At 40.9% G+C, this 21,406-nt stretch overlaps 1 protein-coding gene across 1 annotated transcript in view; it reads left to right on the plus strand.

The window, feature by feature from the left end:
* LOC126424770 (BTB/POZ domain-containing protein 9) overlaps positions 1 to 21,406 on the plus strand; it is a 141,532-nt gene that overhangs the window by 17,206 nt on the left and 102,920 nt on the right. The window contains exon 2 of the mRNA XM_050087522.1: positions 13,129 to 13,338. Within this exon, the coding sequence (XP_049943479.1) occupies positions 13,154 to 13,338 (185 nt within the window). The 5' untranslated portion in view covers positions 13,129 to 13,153. The remainder of the gene's footprint in view (positions 1 to 13,128; positions 13,339 to 21,406) is intronic.

The raw sequence follows: 21,406 nt of genomic DNA on the forward strand, positions 1-21,406 counted from the left end.
CTCATTGACTGAGCTACCCAAGTATGACTCATGAACAATCCTCAGAGCTTTACTTCTGTGAGTACCTCGTCTCCTACCTTCCAAACTTCACAGTTCTAATCTCCCAAGATGTTTCAGATCAGCACACACACTGCTGCAGAGTGAAAATTTTATTCTGGACACATTCTCCAGATTGTGGCTAAGCTATGTCTCACAGTATCCTTTCTTCGAGGAGTGGTAGTTTTGCAAGTATCACCGTAAAACTTTTGTTAAGTTTGGAAGGTAGGAGATGAAGTACTGGCAGAATTAAAGTGTGAGAATGGGTCATGAGCCGTGCTTAGATAACTCAGTCAATAGAGCATTCACCTCTGAGAGGCAAAGGCTCAAGTCTCGGTCCGGCACACAGTTTTAATCTGCTTTGAAGTTTCATATCAGGGCACACTGTGCTGCCATTAACTTCCGTCTGGCATACTTTAGATGTGGAGAATTTTACCCGTGTCAAGAACTATCAGCATTTGCTAATGATTTCCTATTGATTCTGTTTGTCTGTGTTGCTAGTCCACTGATGATAATGCTGTTGGCAGGCACAGCAGATGGGTTCCTGCAAAAGTCGTTTCATGTGTATGAAATGGAGTCCTATTATACCTACACTGAGAGAGGCAGATATGATATTCTGCTACAATTTAAACTGCGGTGTTAATTGACAGGTACATTGCCAATTGACTTTTTCATAGTTGTATTCCATTTTGGGGGGGGGGGGGGCAGTTATTTCAGTGGCTTATCCCAGTAATTTGCAGGCATGACCTTGCTCATTTGCACGAGAATAAGGGATTCTAGTAGACCACTCACAGTTCACACAACGTATGTGGATGGCCATGAAGCAAGGAATAAATCATGATAATTAAATTGAAGTACAAAGAGTTGGTGCTGCTGAAGGCATAAACCTTACAACAATAGTGTGACTAGTTGTGCATAGGCAATTTACTTCATCCACATAATGTACAGCATGTGCAGACTAGACTTCTATACGTGCACATTTATTCTGACAGTATGCCTGTTAAAATTTGCCACATGTCCCGAAACATAATTAATTTTTATTTGTTTAAAACCAGTGATTACTCTTTAACTATCATCCCTGAACAGAACTGTGCTGCAATGATAACACCACACAACACAAGCTCTAATTGTAACACTATGTTACCTTGGTGTGTCCATTAAAGATGACTTACACAGTGGCTGTAATTTCTCTTCTTTTGTAGCAAAATGAGTTTAAAATCAATGGAAAGCCCAGGATGAAATAATGATAATATTATGAAAATAACAGATCGTTACTCGCTGTGTAGAGGAGAGGTTGTCACAGACAGGCACAGTGAAAAGACTACTATATGTTTATGCTTTTTGCCAATCGTGTTCTGAAGTAGCAGACACGCAGAACTTGACACAAGTATGAATCATGTACACGAGTACTGTCTCAGGCCGTTGTGATCAGGAAAATGTGGTACTTGTTAAGACGACAGACTGACCTGTAGCATAGCCCGAGGTTTAGCATAGCCACACGTTTATGCCCACGCCGTGTTTAACTGTGCTTCGCCATATTTAATGAACTTTTCATCGTAAACACTAAAACTGCAAGGTAATTTTAGAAAACTTGTATTACATAATGGGTAAGTGTCAGAAGAGTATTTTGATGCATTTTTTGTATATATATTACACATGAAGTATGAAAACCATATTGGGGGGAAGGGAAGGGGAGGGGGGGGGGGGGGTCCAATACGTAATTTTTACCCTAAGTGAACTTTCCTTGGGTTAGTAACACAACTGATAGACAGTTTTAAACATGGCTGTCTCTCAGCAACTATATGTAACTTTCAACATAGGAATCGTACAGCCAGCCGGTTGCAAATAACCGTTAGGTACACTGTTCTAGGTTTTGACACTTCTAAGGATTTCTTCATCAGAACGAAATTTTAAGAAACCCTGTAAAGTAATACATAGAAAATTAAATTTGACAAAAACATTCATGAAGATGGCAATTGTCATGACGTACTGAGGTTACTTACAGGTCATTCCATATCAGTCAACACAATTTTGGATTTTCAGAATTGATGTCTCAGGTTTTCATGATTTTTGATATGCAGCAATATATCATAGACTTATGAAAAAATACCAGATTTCAGTTATACAGTGCAATTATTTTTTTAAGTTACTGATTTTTAAAGATTTAAATTTTTAGATGCCCATAGGCTGGCAACCAGTGATGATATAAACCTGGGAGTTGTCTCATTTTAAAGCTGTTGAGTGGGGCTTTAATATGATACGCCACACGGTAGGCATTACAATTTTGAAACAATTGAAAATCTTAAAAATTTAAATTTCTCAAAGTGGCTATTTTAAAAATTCCAAAAAATTATCAAATATAGTTTGTAATGTCTTAATACATATAGCAGTATTCTGTCGTGGGGTCTCAATGGGATCAGGAGGTACAGGGCGTCACAAATACACGTTTTGTAAATAATGTACCAAATTAGTAAAATTTTACTTTTGAATTACTAATTTTGCTTTGCAGTGTGCATGACACTATTAAATTAATAAAACACAATGATTACTTTATAGTGTAACATGATTCGAAACCTCTCTTTAAAAGAATACTGAAGCTGATTGGCCTACAAATGGAGGGAAATCCCATTTTACTCAGATTAAAAGGGGATTTCCCTCATGTAATTCAAATGTTGATTAAGAAATATTGACATGATTTTCAATTCTCTAATCAAAATAATGTTTTCATTTTTAATTACTAATCTCGTGAAAAGTGAACCTTCCCAATAAATTAAATATTTTTAGTTATATAGTAGGGTTATTCCATGTCAATTCAACCAATTTGAGAAAATGTTCCAGCTGATAGTCTCAGATGTGGCTGAAATTTAGCACACCAATGCTACCCTGTGTGCAACACATGTCCAAAGTGTTCGCTTCCCCTGCCAATTAGTTCCAGAATTATGGCTTGTGAAAGAAGGTGGCGTGACCCAGAAATTGCAACCCGCATCTGGCAATCTATCTTCAGACCCAACTTCAGGTCTTAATAACTTTGGAACTATTCCGCACAGTCCAGTGAAATTTTTACACCCCAATAACATCCACTTACAGAACACACTCTGTGAATAAAAACACCAACAACATATTTCTGAGGGAAAATAAAAAATTCCAAAATGTGATTAAAAAAATGTAATACGTTGAAAGGTACATATTGTAGGTGCCCTCTATGCCAAATATAATTCACTCAGAAAGGGTATAAATTTTTTTGTGGTAAGCTTAATGTGGCCTAAACACAAACAGAACTCATCATGCCCATATCAGTCACAAAAACTGAGTTACATGCATACGAAAATGCAAAAATTTGAAAAATTACCTGAAAAGCATGGATTTTATAAGTGTAGTAGCACAAAAGGGACAAGTGATATCCAAGCCAAATTTCGTACACTACATAAGTAGACTATAATTATATATATCTCAAAATTTCAGCATGTTATTCCAAGACATTTGTGTACAATGGAAGTTGACAGATGTATTTGGTGATGTCACCATTGTTCCACAACACAATTTTGTAAAAACATATCGTAAACTGTTCTGCCTCTTCTTTTCCTCTCCCACAACTGTTTAATCACTAAGCAACAGCATATAGACAGATTAACACAACCTATCATTAATGTTTACTGCACCTTAACTGCTAAAAACCAGTCGATTGTGCTTCGAACAGAAGTTCTCCCACACTTTAGCTACTGTACTCTGTACATTGAGTGGCAAATTGTACTGTCTTCCTGACACTGTGGTAGGAACTGTAACTGTCTTAAGAATATGTTCAAAAGGAATGAAACACTTGTCCCTTTTGTGCTACCACACTTCGAAAATCCATGTTTTTCTGGTAATTTTTCAAATTTTTCTATTTTCGTATGCATATAACTCAGTTTTTGTGACGGATATGGGCATGATGAGTTCTGTTTGTGTTTAGGACACATTAAGCTTACCACAAAAAATTTACACCCTTCTGAGTGAATTATATTTGGCATAGAGGGCACCTACAATATGTACCTTTCAACATATTACATTTTTTTAATCACATTTTGGAATTTTTTATTTTCCCTCAGAAATATGTTGTTGGTGTTTTTATTCACAGAGTGTGTTCTGTAAGTGGATGTTACTGGGTTGTAAAAGTTTCACTGGACTGTGCGGAATAGTTCCAAAGTTATTAAGACCTGAAGTTGGGTCTGAAGATAGATTGCCAGATGCGGGTTGCAATTTCTGGATCATGCCACCTTCTTTCACAAGCCATAATTCTGGAACTAATTGGCAGGGGAAACTAATACTTTGTACACGAGTGTTCCACACATGGTAGAATTAGTGAATTTCAGTCAAACCTGAGACTGAGCGGGAGCCCCTGGTTGAACTGACATGGAATGACCCAGTATTTAAGTTATTTTCTGTTTGATGTTTCTCATTTTTTTTACCAAATTTTAATTCATTATGAATACTCACTTTTGTGTTAAAATAATAATGTTGTTGTTGTTGTCTTCAGACCTGAGAATGGTTTGATGCAGCTCTCCATGCTACTCTATCCTGTGCAAGCTTCATCTCCCAGTACCTACTGCAGCCTACATCCTTCTGAATCTGCTTAGTGTATTCATCTCTTGGACTCCCTCTTTGATTTTTACCCTCCACGCTGCCCTCCAATACTAAATTGGTGATACCTCAGAACATGTCCTACCAACCGATCTCTTCTTCTAGTCAATTTGTGCCACAAGCTCCTCTTCTCCCCAATTCTATTCAATACCTCCTCATTAGTTATGTGATCGACCCATCTAATCTTCAGCATTCTTCTGTAGCACCACATTTGGAAAGCTTCTATTCTCTTCTTGTCCAAACTATTTATCGTCCACGTTTCACTTCCATACATGGCTACACTCCATACAAATACTTTCAGAAACGACTTCCTGACATTTAAATCTAAACTCGAAGTTAACAAATTTTTCTTCTTCAGAAACACTTTCCTTGCCATTGCCAGTCTACATTTTATATCCTCTCTACTTCGACCATCATCAGTTATTTTGCTCCCCAAATAGCGAAGCTCCTCTTCTACTTTAAGTGTCTCATTTCCTAATCTAATTCCCTCAGCATCACCCGACTTACTTTGACTACATTCCATTATCCTCGTTTTGCTTTTGTTGATGTTCATCTTATATCCTCCTTTCAAGACACTGTCCATTCCCTTCAACTGCTCTTCCAAGTCCTTTGCTGTCTCTGACAGAATTACAGTGTCATTGGCGAACCTCAAAGTTTTTATTTCTTCTCCGTGGATTTTAATACCTACTCTGAATTTTTCTTTTGTTTCCTTTATTGCTTGCTCAATATACTGATTGAATAACATCGGGGAGAGGCTACAACCGTGTCTCACTCCCTTCCCAACCACTGCTTTCCTTTCATACCCCTCGACTCTTAAAACTGCCATCTGGTTTCTGTACCCCTGCCACCTTCAGAATTTGAAAGAGAGTATTCCAGTCAACATTGTCAAAAGCTTTCTCTAAGTCTACAAATGCTAGAAACGTAGATTTGCCTTTCCTTAATCTTTCTTCTAAGATAATTCGTAGGGTCAGTATTGCCCACGTGTTCCAGCATTTCTATGGAATCCAAACTGATCTTCCCTGAGGTCTGCTTCTATTAGTTTTTCCATTCGTCTGTAAAGAATTCGCGTTAGTATTTTGCAGCTGTGACTTATTAAACTGATAGTTTGGTAATTTTCACATATGTTAACACCTGCTTTCTTTGGGATTGGAATTATTACATTCTTCTTGAAGTCTGAGGGTATTTCGCCTGTCTCATACATCTTGCTCACCAGATGGTAGAGTTTTGTCAGGACTGGCTCTCCCAAGGCCGTCAGTAGTTCCAATGGAATGTTGTCTATTCCGGGGGTCTTGTTTCGACTCAGGTCTTTCAGTGCTCTGTCAAACTCTTCACGCAGTATTATATCTCCTATTTCATCTTCATCTACATCCTCTTCCATTTCCATAATATTGCCTTGAAGTACATCGCCCTTGTATAGACCCTCTATATACTCCTTCCACCTTCCTGCTTTCCCTTCTTTGCGTAGAACTGGTTTTCCATCAAAGCTCTTGATATTCATGCAAGTGGTTCTCCTTTCTCTAAAGGTCTCTTTAATTTTCTTATAGGCAGTATCTATCTTACCCCTAGTGAGATAAGCCTCTACATCCTTACATTTGTCCTCTAGCCATCCCTGCTTAGCCATTTTACACTTCCTGTTGATCTCATAATCTCAATAATAATAATAAAAAATGAAAACATTATTTTGATTAAAAAATTGTGGTTCGTGTCAATATTTGTTAAATGATGTTTCAATATGATAACAGATATTGACTTCAGATAAAAGTTAGAAAAAAATCTGAAGGAACCATCATCAATCTCATGAACGTGGGCATGTCAGTGAAGTAGAGCAAAATGGTTTGCTCTTCACAGCACTCTGGTATCTTCTAACTTTGGGCTTTTTTTAAAAAAAATGAATAGAGTTGTGCTCCTTTAGGAAATTGGTGTTGTCGCTGTGACGTTTAAGGACATCGAAAAGTGGCAGTTTATAAGACCCCCTTGTAATAGAAATACAAGCACTCCGTGATGACTACCTGTGTAAAATGAGGTAGTTTTGTCTTCTATGTCATATGGGCATCAATAAGGTTAAGACAACTTTTGATAAAATACATCTCAACAGGTTTTAAGTAAGTCCACATGAGATGATAAAACAGTAATTATTATTATGTTTAATTATTATTATGTTGTTACCAACCTTTGGTACAGAGCTGAGTGGATAATCTGAATCAAAGGCGCAGATGGTTCTGTGATTGTGCAGGCTGCAGATTCCTTGACATGAGCCAGAGGACGGTGAGTTTTCAGGTTCCGCCTTATAGGTCAGGGCTGTACTAACACAAGATGTGATTACATGAATAGCAAGGGCTATGTGGAGGGAACTAGGCAGATTTTTAGGTTAGAAGGCCTCTGGAAATTACAGCAAGTGAACCACTCAAAATGGGTGCAGTGTTAACACAGGTCGAGGTTATACCTAGCAACAAGCGGTATTGTACTCTTTGGCCACGATACATTGATGATTGGTGCGGTAGCTGTTGGGAACAGCTGTGCCTCCGAATTAGGGCTGTGGAAGGGAGAGACGCGGTGAGGGGAATGCGTTTTGTGCTTAACACAAATTAGGCAACACTCACGTATATATTGCCCGGTGAAGTGACACTTCCGTCGGATCCGAAATCATCTAATTTGTTGACATATTCTTGCTTGGGGGTTTTACCTATTACTTACGTATTATTTATTTATCGAAAATAATAAAAAAATGAAAATAGATGAATGTACAATTTACGACACTGTGAACTGAAAGTCAAAAACTGATTTTTGCAATCTATTTGCACATTGTATTTATTATATACTAAGTGCCTGAAAGAAGTGTCAAATTGATGTTCCCTAAAAATCACTGTCCTTTGTGTTTGCTTAGCGATCACCATTTGAGGGCGTGGTATTGATGATAGCTTCATTGGTGGCTATTTCGTTCTTGCATCTCATGTTCAATACTCTCCTTCTAGCTGCTGAACTTTCCTGCAGTAACCTTGATAGTGTTATACAGTAACTGAAAGGAAACAAGTATTAACAAGATTCTACAGTCTTTTCTTCAACATGTCATCAGCAACATTATTATCCACGAAATTTTGTTTTATTTTCGGCCATGCAAACACTATCAGAATTAGATCGCAATTGTAGGGCGGTAAACAGACTATGTTGTGGCCTCTGCTCTCAGAAAGTTTATCCACAACTGGTTTGTTTTCTTTTATTTTAGATAACATTTCAGCTTTCTCATTGAGTCATTGTAGTTTATTTGCCTGTGTTGCAACCACTCTAAATTGGCAATCCTGAAATCATATTTGTTAGGCATTAATCAATTTTTCACCAAGAGGGAAAGTAGATTGGCAGTACAGATGTCATTAAATTTTATCATTTTTTTATGTGACTGTAAATAGAAATGCATTACATTTTTATATAAGTAATAAATACTGCTCGCAAAAGTCGAAGAGTAATTAAAAGACAGTCTCTTGATGAGATACCACACCCTACTTTTGTTTCCTGTTATCAAATACTTCATTGTATAATAGGCAAGAGATGTTTGAATTTTGCATATGAAATCGTTAGTGTTTTTAATGTAAGTGAAGTCCTCTAACTTTACTTAATTGAATATCATTTGTTGGTAACATAAATGTGTACTCCTCTAACATCTTTTCCTACTTTTTCATTATTGTGTTTAGTCATGATTGTCATTCATTAGTAATAGTGCAACAACAATGGCGACTGCTTTGGTTTTTAAGAATAACTGCACTTCTGCAACAAGTACTTGCAACTACTTCCTGAAATAAACTTTCGACAGTGACTTGAAGTATCTTGAGTAAGTTTTTGTTCTACTGTTAACACCTCAGCAAGTGCTTACAGAAGCCAGTTGATAGTGGACACAAGCTTTCGTAATACTTCTTGTATGGGGGGGGGGGGGGCAGTTTGATGTTGGCTACTCTCTGAGACAAATGAATATCTTTAAAGTAGTCCCAATTTTTTCTGCTTCTAGCAGCACTAGTGAAATCAAGCTGTTATGGTCAAACAGCAGTTGTAAATTGTGATAGCTTTGTTGGGGGAAAACCAGACATCCAAGTGCCAATAGAGAGTACTGAATCTCAAATTGTTCCAAGCAATGAAAGCTGGCTGAAGCTGGAGAAAAGTTAGCTGAAATTTTTGCAAATGACCTAATGGTATTCAGAAAGGATATATTAAATACATTTGGTGGTGGAGCATTTATTCCTGTTAGAAGTAGTTTACCTTGTAGTGAAACTGAAACAGTTCCTTTTAGTTAGTATGGATAGAGGTTATACTTGATAGCCAGAGCAAATTAATGATTGGTTCCTTTTACTGAACCTCATCTCTGATAAAACAGTTGCTGAACATTTCAGGGAGTTTGTGACTTCAGTCTACCTCGATAAGCTGGCAAAAATACTTGTTTAAAGGTGGTGCAAGGCATAAACATAGTCCAAAAAATTGTACTAAATGCTTTCTCAGAAAATTATCTCGAACAATTAGTTCAGAAGCTCACTCAAAGTGTGAATGGCTGCAAATAATCCTTTTCAAATAGGGAGCATGATGACGGATAAAGGGATTAGTAACCAAAAGGTTATCCTCGCAAGACTGAACACCATAACCATAATCCATGAAAAATAAAAGCAAAATTCATCTATTTAGAAAAGTAGCTAAAAATTTGCTTGACGCCTTCCTAATAGTGAGTCTCTGCGCCTTCCAAATTGACTATGTAAGCGTATGCCAGGTGTGGCTTGGATCCAGAGAAATATTAATTGATGGCAATTTGAAGATACATACCAAATAAATGAATAATAGATGGTACTGATGCCCCAAGGTATACAAAAAAGGTTAGGACACAGTTGCAGAGGCAACAAAGAAAAGAAAAATACCAAATTTAAAAGAACAATATTTTACAGAAGCTTGAAACTTAGTATGGACTTCAATGCAAGGTGCTTTTAATAGTTTCCACAACGAAACTCTTCTCCTGAAATGTGGCAAAAAAATCCAGAGAGATATTGGTCTATGTAAAGCACATCAGTGACAAGACACAATAACTTCACTGTGCGATAGCAATGGTAATCTTGCTGATGACGTGCCACTAAAATGGAGTTTCTAAACAAGATGTTTCAGTATTTGAAAGAAGAACAGCAGTCAACATGAGTAATGTAAAAGTAGACATCCTCATTGCAGTGAAGCAGCTGAAATTGCTTAATGAATGCAAGGCTTTCAGCCCAGTTTGCATAACAGTTAGGTTCCTTTCAGAGTATGCTGATACCACAGTTAACAATCACAATCAACCACTCACTAATCTATAGGCCCATACCTAAAGACTGGAAAGTTCCACAGGTCACACTAATACTCAAGAAAGGAAATAGTAATGCACTAAATTACAGACCCGTATTACTAATATCGATTTGCCAAAAACTATTTATTGACAATCTTTACTTTATGGTGGCCAGGAATTCTTTTGAAAGAAATTTGTGCCATTTGACTGTTTATTGTTCATTTATTTTGCGCAATCATGACTTCAGCCTTGTAGCCATTTTCAAGTACATTTTGAAATGTTAAAATATGTCTTCAAAAAATTTCTGGTGCTACAGACACAACTGATCTAGAAGACCATAGATATTTATTCAACGATGACATGTCATAGATGGGTCAGACATTTCAACAAGCGATTGAAATGGCTACAAAGCTGAAATCGTGATTGTGTGAAATAAAATAAATTATTGACAAATGGCTGATACAGACTCAGAAAATATTGTTCTTGTGGAACACAACTAACTCTCCATTCAGACGAAGTAATGATTGTTACTGACGGGGTACCTCAGATTGATTCCATATTTCTAGATTTCCAGAGGGTTTTTGACAGTATTCCTCACAAATGATATCTAATCAAATTACATGCCTATGGAGTACCATCTCAGTTCTGTGACTGAATTCGTGATTTCATGTCAGAAAGGTCACTGTTTATAGTAACTGATCGAAAGTCATCGAGTAAGACAGAAGTGATATCTGGTGTTTCCCGAGGAAGTATTATAGGTCCTCAGCTGGTCCCGATGTACATAAACAATTTGAGACAATATGAGCTACCCTCTTAGATTGTTCACAGATGATGCTATCATTTACTATATAGTAAAGTCGTCAGATCAAAACTAATTGCAAAATGATTTAGATAAGGTATGTGTATCATGGAAAAAGTGGCAGTTGACTCTAAATGAAGTCATCCACATGGGTAATAAAACGAAACTGCTAAATTTTGTTTACACCATAAATTGCACTTTATAAAGCCTTCAAATTCAACTAAATTCTTAGGGATAAAAATTATGAATAATTTAAACTTAAATCTAAATTTGACCAATGACATAGATAATGTTGTGGAGAAAGTGAACCAGGATTGTCACTTATTGGGAGATAACTAGGAAAAAGCAACAAGTCTACTCAAGAGACTGCCTGCAATACGTTTATCTGTCTCCTTCTGGAGTATTGCTCCATGATGTGGGATCTGCTGAAGATCGGATTGATAGTACAAAAGAGGGTCAAAGAAGGGGCAGCAGTATTATCCTGAAATGGGGAAGAAGAGAGTGCCATGGATATGATCCATGAGTTGGAGCAGCAAACATTAAAACACTTATTTTTTTGGCAGTATCTTTTCACAAAATTCCTATCACCAACTTTGTATCTGCTATGTACCTATTTACACGAATACTCTGCAAATCACATTTAAGTGCTTGGCAGAGAGTTTATCAAACCAGCTTCACAGTTCCCTATTATTCCAATCTCGTATAGAGCGCAGAAAGAACACACACATATCTCCCTGTACGATTTCTGATTTCCCTTATTTTATCATAGTGGTCATTTCTCCCTATCTAGGTCGGTGTCGGCAAAGTATTTTTGCAATCGGAGGAGAAAGTTGGTGATTGGAATTTCGTGAGAAGATTCCGTTGCAACAAAAAACACATTTCTTTTGATGATGTCCAGCCCAAATACTGTATCATTTCAGTATCACTCTCTCTCGCATTTTGCGATAATACAAAACGTGCTGCCCTTCTATGAACTTTTTCGATGTACTCCGTCAGTCCTATCTGGTAAGGATCCCACACCGTGCAGCAGTATTCTAAAAGAGGACGGACAACCATAGTGTAGGCAATCTCCTTAGTAGATCTGTTACATTTTGTGTGTGTCCTGCCAATAAAATGCAGTCTTTGGTTAGTTTTCCCCACAACATTTTCTGTGTGTTCCTTTCAATTTAAGTTGTTTGTAATTGTAATTCCTAGGTATTTAGTTGAATTTACGGCCTTTAGATTAGACTGATTTATTGTGTAACTGAAGTTTAACGAATTCCTTTCAGTACTCATGTGGATGACCACTTTTCATTATTTATGGTCAGCTGCCAGTTTTCTCCTCCGAATGTGAAAATATTTTGTTGGATTTCACCTATATAGGGAGAAATGATCCTTGTAATAAAATAAGGGTAATCAGAGCTCGCACAGAAAGATTTAACTGTTTGTATCTCCCACTTGCTGTTGGGGAATGGAACGGTAGGGAAAAAGCTTGAAGATAGCTTGATGAACACTCTGCCAGACACCTAATTGTGAATTACACATTAGTCATGTAGATGTAGATAGCTGCAGAGAGAAATCGCAGCATAATTGTGGGTAAATGTGTATCATAACAGCAATAACGAAATGAAGTAATCTGATTGTATTGCCAGTTAAAAGGTAAGTGATCATCGGTTGGAGCATGTTACATAGTTTAAAAATATAAAATAATACTGAGAAGTGTTGCAGTAGGGGTCAGACATGCAAAGGCTGCAGTAGTGAATGCAAATAGAAGCGTTCGGTTTGCCAGAAGGATTCTGCGTAAGTACAGTGCATCTGCAAAGAGAATTGCTTAAGAGATGCTTGTGCAATCAATTCTGCAGTATCCCTCTGGCGTTTGAAGTCTCAGTGAAGTAGGGTTGAACAAATTCGGAGATCGTAACAGTTCTACATGGCCCATGTGAAAGTTCAACAGACACTCGGCGGAATGTAGGTGAGACTGTGTGAAAGAAAGGCAAGATTGTCCTCAGTGAGTGCTGTTCAGTAAATTTAAAGAACTGGTGTTCAGTGGAGACTGTCATGTTTTGCTACTAGTCTTATATCTTGAGTATGGGTCATGGGAATAAGACAGATTGAGGCATATAACACACACATATAGATAATTTTTTTTTCCTCATCAGTGCACAAATGGAATAGGGCAAAAAAAAATAAATGCTAATATTGATAAAAAGGCCATGCACTGTATAGTGGCTTGGGGAATCTATTTCTTGGAATTTTTAATAAATTTGTGTTGTGTTTGTTTTATGGGTATGACTGGTTTTTATTTACTTTTATTGTAATGGTGTTTTATTTAACCAATAATTAATGCTGATAACTTCGTTGTGTGACTAATGATAATTTACTAAATCATGTGATGTCAACTGATTTGTTTCAGGCAAGAAAATTTGCAGTTGTGTGCAATGAGTAGTCACCACCACTTGGGGCCCAATGCCCCAACTGGAGAGATCGAACACATGAACTTCTTATCCGAGCATATCGGGGCCTTGTACCTGAATGATGAGTACAGCGACGTTGTCCTCTCTGTTGATGGGCACAAGTTCCACGGGCATAAAGTTATTCTTGCAGCGAGAAGTGATTACTTCAGGTACAGCAAATATTTAACTACTGTACTGTGAAATATGGTTACTGTTGCTAATTTAGATATGTGTTACGAAAAATTGATGGAAAGTATCCTCTTGGTACTATAAAAATTCTTATGTATTTGTTTCTTTGTTTTTGAAGCTTGTCTTCCACATTTGCAGTTTTACAATTGACTTGGGGGCTATTATGCCTTTTGTGACTGTATGAAATCGTTTGGACCAGATGGGTTTCACTGTGTTCAAAGCATTAACAGTTGTGGTTTTGTTTACAAATCGTAATATTTTCTCATTTTGTGTAATTGGACCTGTTTCATTTCGGTCAGTTCTCAATTGGACATCAATCTTCATTCGTGGTTATTCTTTCAGAATATTATGTGGTTTTATTATGAATGTTTTTGATGCTATGCACACATCTTGGCTACCTGTAGGCCTGTATACAGTTTCCACCAGTTTCCTGTCATCATGAGAGAATTATTTTACAGTTTTTTTTTGTAATATTTAAAATAAGGTCTTATTTTACAAAGTATATGCAGGCAGCTGAAATCAAGGGGATGACATTAGCTGCTCAGTTGGCCATTCCAATTGTGTCACTTTTCAGTGCTGAACTATGTGTGGTTCTGAAGGTACTGAAGCAGATATGGCTTCATTGGACGAAATCATTTTCCATCTGCTGTGGTTTCCTTAGTGTGCTGCATGAATTGCAGCAAATGTATCAAGTAAAGAAAATGATTGAAGTGATACAGGAAATCTGCTATTTTTCAACAGCTGTGGAAGCAGGTAGCAGTCTGCTGGGTACCAGAGCAAGTGAGGTTTTTGGGGAAACAAGCTAGCCACTGTAGCTGGGGAATCTATGTACCACAACCCTCCAGGCTCTCATGTCATGAAAAATTCATGCAACTGTGGGGGAGGAGGATTGGCAAGACAGGAGGAGGAAAAATAAACTGTGGTTGGTTGAGCCAACAATCTGGCAGTGGTGTACCTCATACTGATAACTGCAGTGAGATGAAGTTATCACTGTCCAGCTCTGAATAGGACACACAGCATTAACGCACGGCTTCGTGCTTCCGCTGACATCTTCGTCATATGATTGACAGTAAGTCATGTTTTAATACATTTTATATTGAGCCAAGAAGACAGTGACTATTTTAACTAACAATGGGATGAAAGTTGGGCTCCAACCTAAGTTCCTGGATTGTAGCCTTTAGTGTGTTACTTAGTTCCTGGCTCACCTTCTCTTTTGTCTAGTGATCGGCCAGTCAGATACATACCTGAGAGTCTCTTAATCACTTCTTTGTTGGTTCTGTCTTTTGTTTTAAACAAAAGAACTAATATAAGAACAAAAGAAATACAAGTAAACTATTTCATTTTTATTTCAGTGTAGTTTTACTTAATTTTAAGCGATTTTAGCCAGACTCGTCTCATCATATTTTAGTACGGTCACTAAAGACCTGGAGCTTGTATGACAAAACAACCTCATAGTCCATTAGAATTTGAACATGTCACTGCAGAAACCCTATTGCCTCAGACTGGGCAGTCTTTCGGGTCACTTGGAAGATGGCTGAAAGGTATACAGCTGAAATATCAGATGGAGAAAAGGGGTTTCTGTGGTTGCTGACCTGAAGTGTAAAGGATGATTCATTGCACTGTGAAAATGTGAAGATGCTCATAATCATCATCATCATCTTCATCTTCTTCTTCTTCTTTGATAACAATCTGAAGAGTTTTTCACGTGGAGGAAGTGATGGAAACCACTTAATGTAAAGTAATGGCTGTAATGCATATCCTTCCCACCCAAATGGCTTGACAAATTTTCAGCTTTTAGTTGTATATGACTGAGTATTTTTGTCTTTATGCGTCAACATTGAATAAACTCCAACCATTTAATGGCTATTCTGTCAATCAATCGATCAATCATTTTAGCAGATCTCTCACGATATACAGGAAGGTGTGCAAGTTCCACATTTTAACCAGTTTATTCAGAAAAGAATGTTTTATTGGTTTTAGACAGTGACTGGGTATATCATTCTTCTTGAACATTTTAAAAGCTCACAGTAATTCATGGAAACAATCCGACTTGGTATGCAATTACTACCCCCCCCCCCCCCCCCCCCCCTTCCGTCCCTGTGGGTACGGGGGTTAGAGTAGGTCCGAGGTATTCCTGACTAAAAGGAGTTTCACACCTTTCGACCTTTGTGTGATGGCCCCCTGTAGGGTTTGACCTCCATTCTTCAAAATTTTCCCAAAGAGCGAGCCAATTGGGGAAGGGCGCCTTAAAAGATGCATCATGTCCATCATGCATTGAGACTTTCTCGTTGTCACATTGCAGTCCTGCCCATTCTCCATCTCTTGGGCGAGGACACTTTCCTGGGTGCATTTTCCACCATGCACTATGCAGTGACTATTTCTGCGTTGGCGATGACCATGGACTACTTTCCACCTGATATCCAACATGGTAGCCAGTCTGTTGTGGTGGGGCCGCCATGTACCTTGTTGGTTGTAGCCTCTGCTGATGCCTACGACGTTAACTCCCTATGTATGCCAAGGGGTAGATGCCCATCCCCTGGGGCATCAGGACTCCAGGCAATGGCCATCCTGCCAGGTAGCCTTTGATGCAGCTGGATGGCAGCCCGTGGGGAGGGCCCCTGGTCAGAGTGGGTCAGGGAGGATGACACGCGATGAAGCATAGTCCATCATCTCTTGCTGGTGGTGAAACACCAGCAGTCTCTAAGCGATCATCAGCTCGATCCAGTGCACAGAAGTACAAACCCAAATCGTTCCCCTCCCTGGCCACACAATGGGAGGAATGTCAGGCTAAGGATGGCAGTGGATCTTATTCGCCCCAGTACCTTGTATGTTTGAGAGCTGATGGGAAATCTTACATGACGATGAGGCTTCAGTTTTTTGTTGAGCATTTAGAGGACAAGTTCGGGGAGTTGGAGGGCATGTCCAAAATGAGATCTGGGTCAGTCTTCATCAAAACAGCATCCTCTGCCCAGTATGGGAGTTACTCGCTTGTGACAAGCTGGGGGATGTTCCTGTAACCGTCACGCCCCATAAGACCTTAAATATGGTCCAGGGTGTCATATTTCACAGAGACCTTCTTTTGCAGTCAGACGATGAGTTGCGCTCCAATTTAGAGTGGTGAGGTGTACATTTTGTCCGGTGTGTCCACCGGGGTCCAAAGGACAATCAGGTTGCCACTGGTGCCTTCATCTCGGCCTTTGAGGGTGATACGTTGCCCGAGAGGGTGAAGGTGATGTGACGTAAAACCCTATATCCTTCTCCTGATGCGGTGCTTTTAAGTGCTGGAAGTTGGCCGTATATCTTCCCACTGTACTTCCAGCGTCACACGCCGAGATTATGGACACCCATCACATCCCAATACTCCATGTACTCCGTCTCCCATCTGTGTCAACTGCGGAGAGCACCATTCGTCTTGCTCACCTAACTGCTTGATTCCCCAGAAGGAAAGGAAAATCATGGAGTAAAAGACGCTGGACAAACTGACCTACACTGAGTTGAACGCCTGCATCCTCTGCATATGAGATCGTCTTACGCCATTGCTACAACAGTTCTGGCACCATCAGCTCCGCCGTCTCAGGTCACCTCTCAGAGCCGGAAGACTACACCTGCCCCCTTGATGGCGGAGACCATTTCCCTCCCTGTTGCTCCTGCACCACCTACTTTGGGATCAACACCCCCCACCCTCTCCTAACCATGGGGGCGTCAGTCCACACTTCTAAGCTGGAGCAGCATAAGTCTTCTTTGGCTTCTCTCGCTAGGAACGGGTCCATTGGGAACCTTCCCATGTTTCTTCTAGTGGGAAAGACAATCACCGCCAGTGGCTGAAGAGCCCAAAAGCAGCTGGTCGTAGGGCTTCACACTCATCCTCAGTCCCAGAGACTGAGCCAGTGAAGTCCTCCCAGCCAGGGAAACTCACGGAGCCTTGTCCAAAAAAGAAATCAAAAAGAAAACCGCTAAGACCAAGGAAATTGCGGTGGCACCCACACCACCACTACCTACAAGCTCTGCGGCTGAGAATGGGGTGCAGATTTTGGTGTCTGCTGAGAACCTAGATCTCGCCAGGCCCTCAGGCACAATGGATATAGACTGCTCAGGCAATAAATCGGTGGCTGCAGGTGACTGTGATGTGTAAACTGCCTCATTGAATGTTCCATGCCTTCCCAGTCTCACGATGTCATCCTCCAGTAAAATTGCGGCGGTTTTTTCCACCGCCTGGCTGAGCTACAGCAACTGTTGAGCTTTACACCTGCTATCTGCATTGCCCTCCAGCAAACCTGGTTCCCAGCAATGCGGACCCCTGCCCTCCGTGGCTACAAGGGATATTACAGGAACCGTAGCGACTATAATAAAAGTGTCATGTGGAGTTTGTGTTTATGTCCTAAACTCTGTCTGTAGTGAACATGTGCCCCTTCAAACCCCTCTTGAAGCTGTGGCTGTCAGAATAAGGACGCTGCAGGAAATAACTGTCTGCAATGTATATCTTCCTCCAGATGGTGCCGTACCCCTGAATATATTAGCTCACTGATTGATCAACTCCCTAAACCTTTCCTACTTATGGGAGATTTTAATGCCCATAACCCTTTGTGGGGTGGTACCTTGCTAACTGGCTGAGGCAGAAATGTCGAAACTTTACTGTCGCAATTCTACCTCTGCCTCTTAAATACTGGGGCCGCCACACATTTCAGTGTGGCTCATGGTAGTTACTCGGCCACTGATTTATCAATTTTCACACCAGGACTTCTCCCATCTATCCACTGGAGAGCACATGACGACCTGTGTGGTAGTGATCACTTCCCCATCTTCCTGTCACTGTCCCAAGGTCAGGCACACGGACGCCTGTCCAGATAGGCTTTGAACAAGGCGGACTGGGGAACTTTCACCTCTGCTGTCACCGCTGAATCTCCCCCACATGGTAACATCGCTTTGATGGTTGAGCAGGTGACTAGCACAATTGTTTCTGCGGCAGAAAACATAATCCCTTGCTCTTTAGGGTGCCTGAGGCGTAAGGCAGTCCCTTGGTAGTCACCGGAAGTCGGTGAAGCAATTAAGGAGCGTCGGCGAGCATTACAGCGGCGTAAGGAGCACCCTCCCCTGTAGCACCTCACAGCCTTTAAATGGCTCTGTGCCCGTGTTCACTACCTTATCAAACAACGGAAGGAGGAGTGTTGGGAGAGGTACATCTCCACCACTGGGTGCCACACATCACCTTCCCAAGTCTGGGCAAAGATCAAATGTCTTTTTGGGTACCAGACTCCAACAGCTGTCCCCGGTGTTACCATAAATGGCCAGTTATGTACTGATGCAAATGCGATTGCCGAGCACTTTGAGAACTTTGCTCGAGCCTACACGAAAGTACGGAGCGACAGGAAGTTTTGGATAAAAATCGGGAGTGGTCCTCAGAGACCCCACTCATACAATGTGGCAAGAATATGATGTCACCAAGTCGTGTCGTATGCTTTGCATAAGTTAAAAAAGACAGCAATCAAGTGTTGCCACCTGGAAAAGGCTATTTGGATGGCAGACTTGATGGATACAAGATTATCAGTAATAGAGCGACCCTGGCGGAAGCCACCCTGTCATGGAGCCACTAAGCCACGTGACTCCAGGACCCAATCCAACTGCCGACATACTATACGTCCCAGCAGCTTACAAATAATGTTGGTGAGGCTGATGGGCCGATAGCTATCCACATCAAGCAGGTTTTTACTGGGTTTGAGCAGCACCGGAATGACGGTGTTCTCCTGCCACTGCAATGGAAAGACGCCATCGCACCAGATCCGGCTGAAGATGAGACGATGTCGCTTGCAGTCAGATGAGAGATGTTTAATCATCTGGCTGTGGATGCGATCAGGCCCAGGAGCTGTGTCGGGGCAATGTGCAAGGACACTAAGGAGCTCCCACTCTGTAAATGCGGCGTTATAGTGGAGACATATCAATTCCTGGACCGGTTTTCGATGCTCGATTGACTTGGCTCCCTCATCTTCGTCAGCTTAAGCAGAAGTGCTATCAGCACGTCAATGCCCTCCACTGCCTGGGCAACACCAGTTGGGATGCAGATCGCTGTACACTGCTACAGCTCTACGGAACCCTTGTCCAATCCTGAATTGACTATGGGAGTGTGGTTTATGGTTAGACAGCGCCTTCAGTATTGCATTTACTCGACCCTGTGCACCACTGTGGGGTTCGATTAGCGACTGGAGCTTTTAGGACGAGTCTGGTGACCAGCGTACTGGTGGAGGCTGGTTTCCCTCCACTGCAGACCAGACGTGTGCAACTGCTCGCCAGTTACGCAGCACACATTCATAGTTCCCCTGAGCATCCGAATTACCATCTCCTTTTCCCGCCCACGGCAGTCCATCTCCTGCGTTGACAGCCCAAAATGGGGGCTAACGATTGTGGTTTGCGTGCAGTTCCTTCTCTCCGAACTGGAGTCCTTCCCTATACCACCTCTACTTGCAGTCCGTTCACGTACACCTCCATGGTGTTCGCCTCGGCCGCAGCTTCATCTGGACCTTTTGCATGGGCCTAAGGACTCCGTTAACCCTGCCGCTGTAACTTCCTCTCGATTCTTGACCTTTTCTGGGGCTCTGAAGTGGTTTACACTGACGGCTCAATGGCTGATGGTCACGTAGGCTTTGCACATGTTCATGGAGGACGTATTGAGCAGCACTCCTTGCCAGTTGGCTGCAGTGCTTTCACTACAGAGCTGGTGGCCATATCTCGTGCTCTTGAGTACATCTGCTCATGCCCTGGCGAGTCATTTATCCTGTGTTCTGACTCACTGAGCAGCTTACAAGCTACTTTCGCCACTCTCTGGTAGTGTCCGTTCAGGAATCCATATATGCCCGGTAACAGTTCTGCTGTTCCGTGGTGTGTGTGTGGACCCCAGGGCATGCCAGAATCATCAGAAACGAACTTGCCGACAGGCTGGCCAAACAGGTGATGCAGAAACTGCTTCTGGAGATAGGCATCTCCGAAGCTGACCTGTGTTCTATCTTACACCGCAGGGTTTTCCGGCTTTGGGAGACGGAATGGCATAACAGCACGCACAACAAACTGTGTGTCGTTAAGGAGACTGTGTATGTGTGGAAGTCTTCCATGCAGGCCTCTCGCAGGGAATCAGTTGTCCTCTGCCGGCTCTGCGTTGGCGATACATGGCTAACGCATGGTTACCTACTCCATTACGAGGACCCATCTCAGTGTCGCTGTGGCTCCCAAATGACAGTCGTCCACCTCTTGCTCGACTGCCCAGTTTTAGCTGCTGTGCGGCAGACTTTTAACTTCCCAGCACCCTGCCTTTGGTGGTGGGCGAAAACGCCTCCACAGCACCTTTAGTTTTACGTTTTATCTGTGGGAGTGGGTTTTATACTTCTGTGTAGTTTTTAGTGCATGTCCTTTGTCCATATGTCTTCTCCATCCTAGTGCTTTTAGGGTGGAGGTTTTAATGTGCTGCAGAGTGGCTGGCTTGCCCTTTTTATTCTCGTGGTTGGCCAACCACTGTAATCTGCCTTCGTGTTTTACTCTCTTCTGTTTCTAGCGTCTCTGTTGTTTTCTTGTTCTCTTTTGTTCCTTTTAGTGTTTGTTGCCTTCCCTTCATTCTTATGGCTTTTCCTTTCTTTCCGTTTTGTGTTATATGTTTTGTCCATTTTATTCTCACACTTGTGGCATTGTTTTATTAGGAACTAGGGACTGATGACCTCGTAGTTTGGTCCCTTCTCCTGCCTTTAAACCAACCAACTATGATTGCTAGTGGCTTGCCATTAGATGAAGAAGACGTGTGACTCTCACAAAATTGCCACAATCACGATATTTGTAAACAGTTCTTGCTTTCATTTTACAACTTGTCCGTGTTGCTGATAATGCATTAAGCAGTCTGATAAAGTACAAGTGGCAGGTGGCATTGTGGCATGGTTATTTCTTTGCAGGTCTTCAGAAACTTGAATCATAGTTTTTGTACTGCTAAATGTTTAAGACAAAGCTTTTTTGGTGCCAAGAAATTATAAGCTCGCCATGTTTTTGGCAAGAAACAGAAGTTGCTAGAGATTTCGG

The sequence above is a fragment of the Schistocerca serialis genome, chromosome 10, assembly GCF_023864345.2.
Source record: "Schistocerca serialis cubense isolate TAMUIC-IGC-003099 chromosome 10, iqSchSeri2.2, whole genome shotgun sequence".
Lineage (NCBI taxonomy): Eukaryota > Metazoa > Arthropoda > Insecta > Orthoptera > Acrididae > Schistocerca > Schistocerca serialis.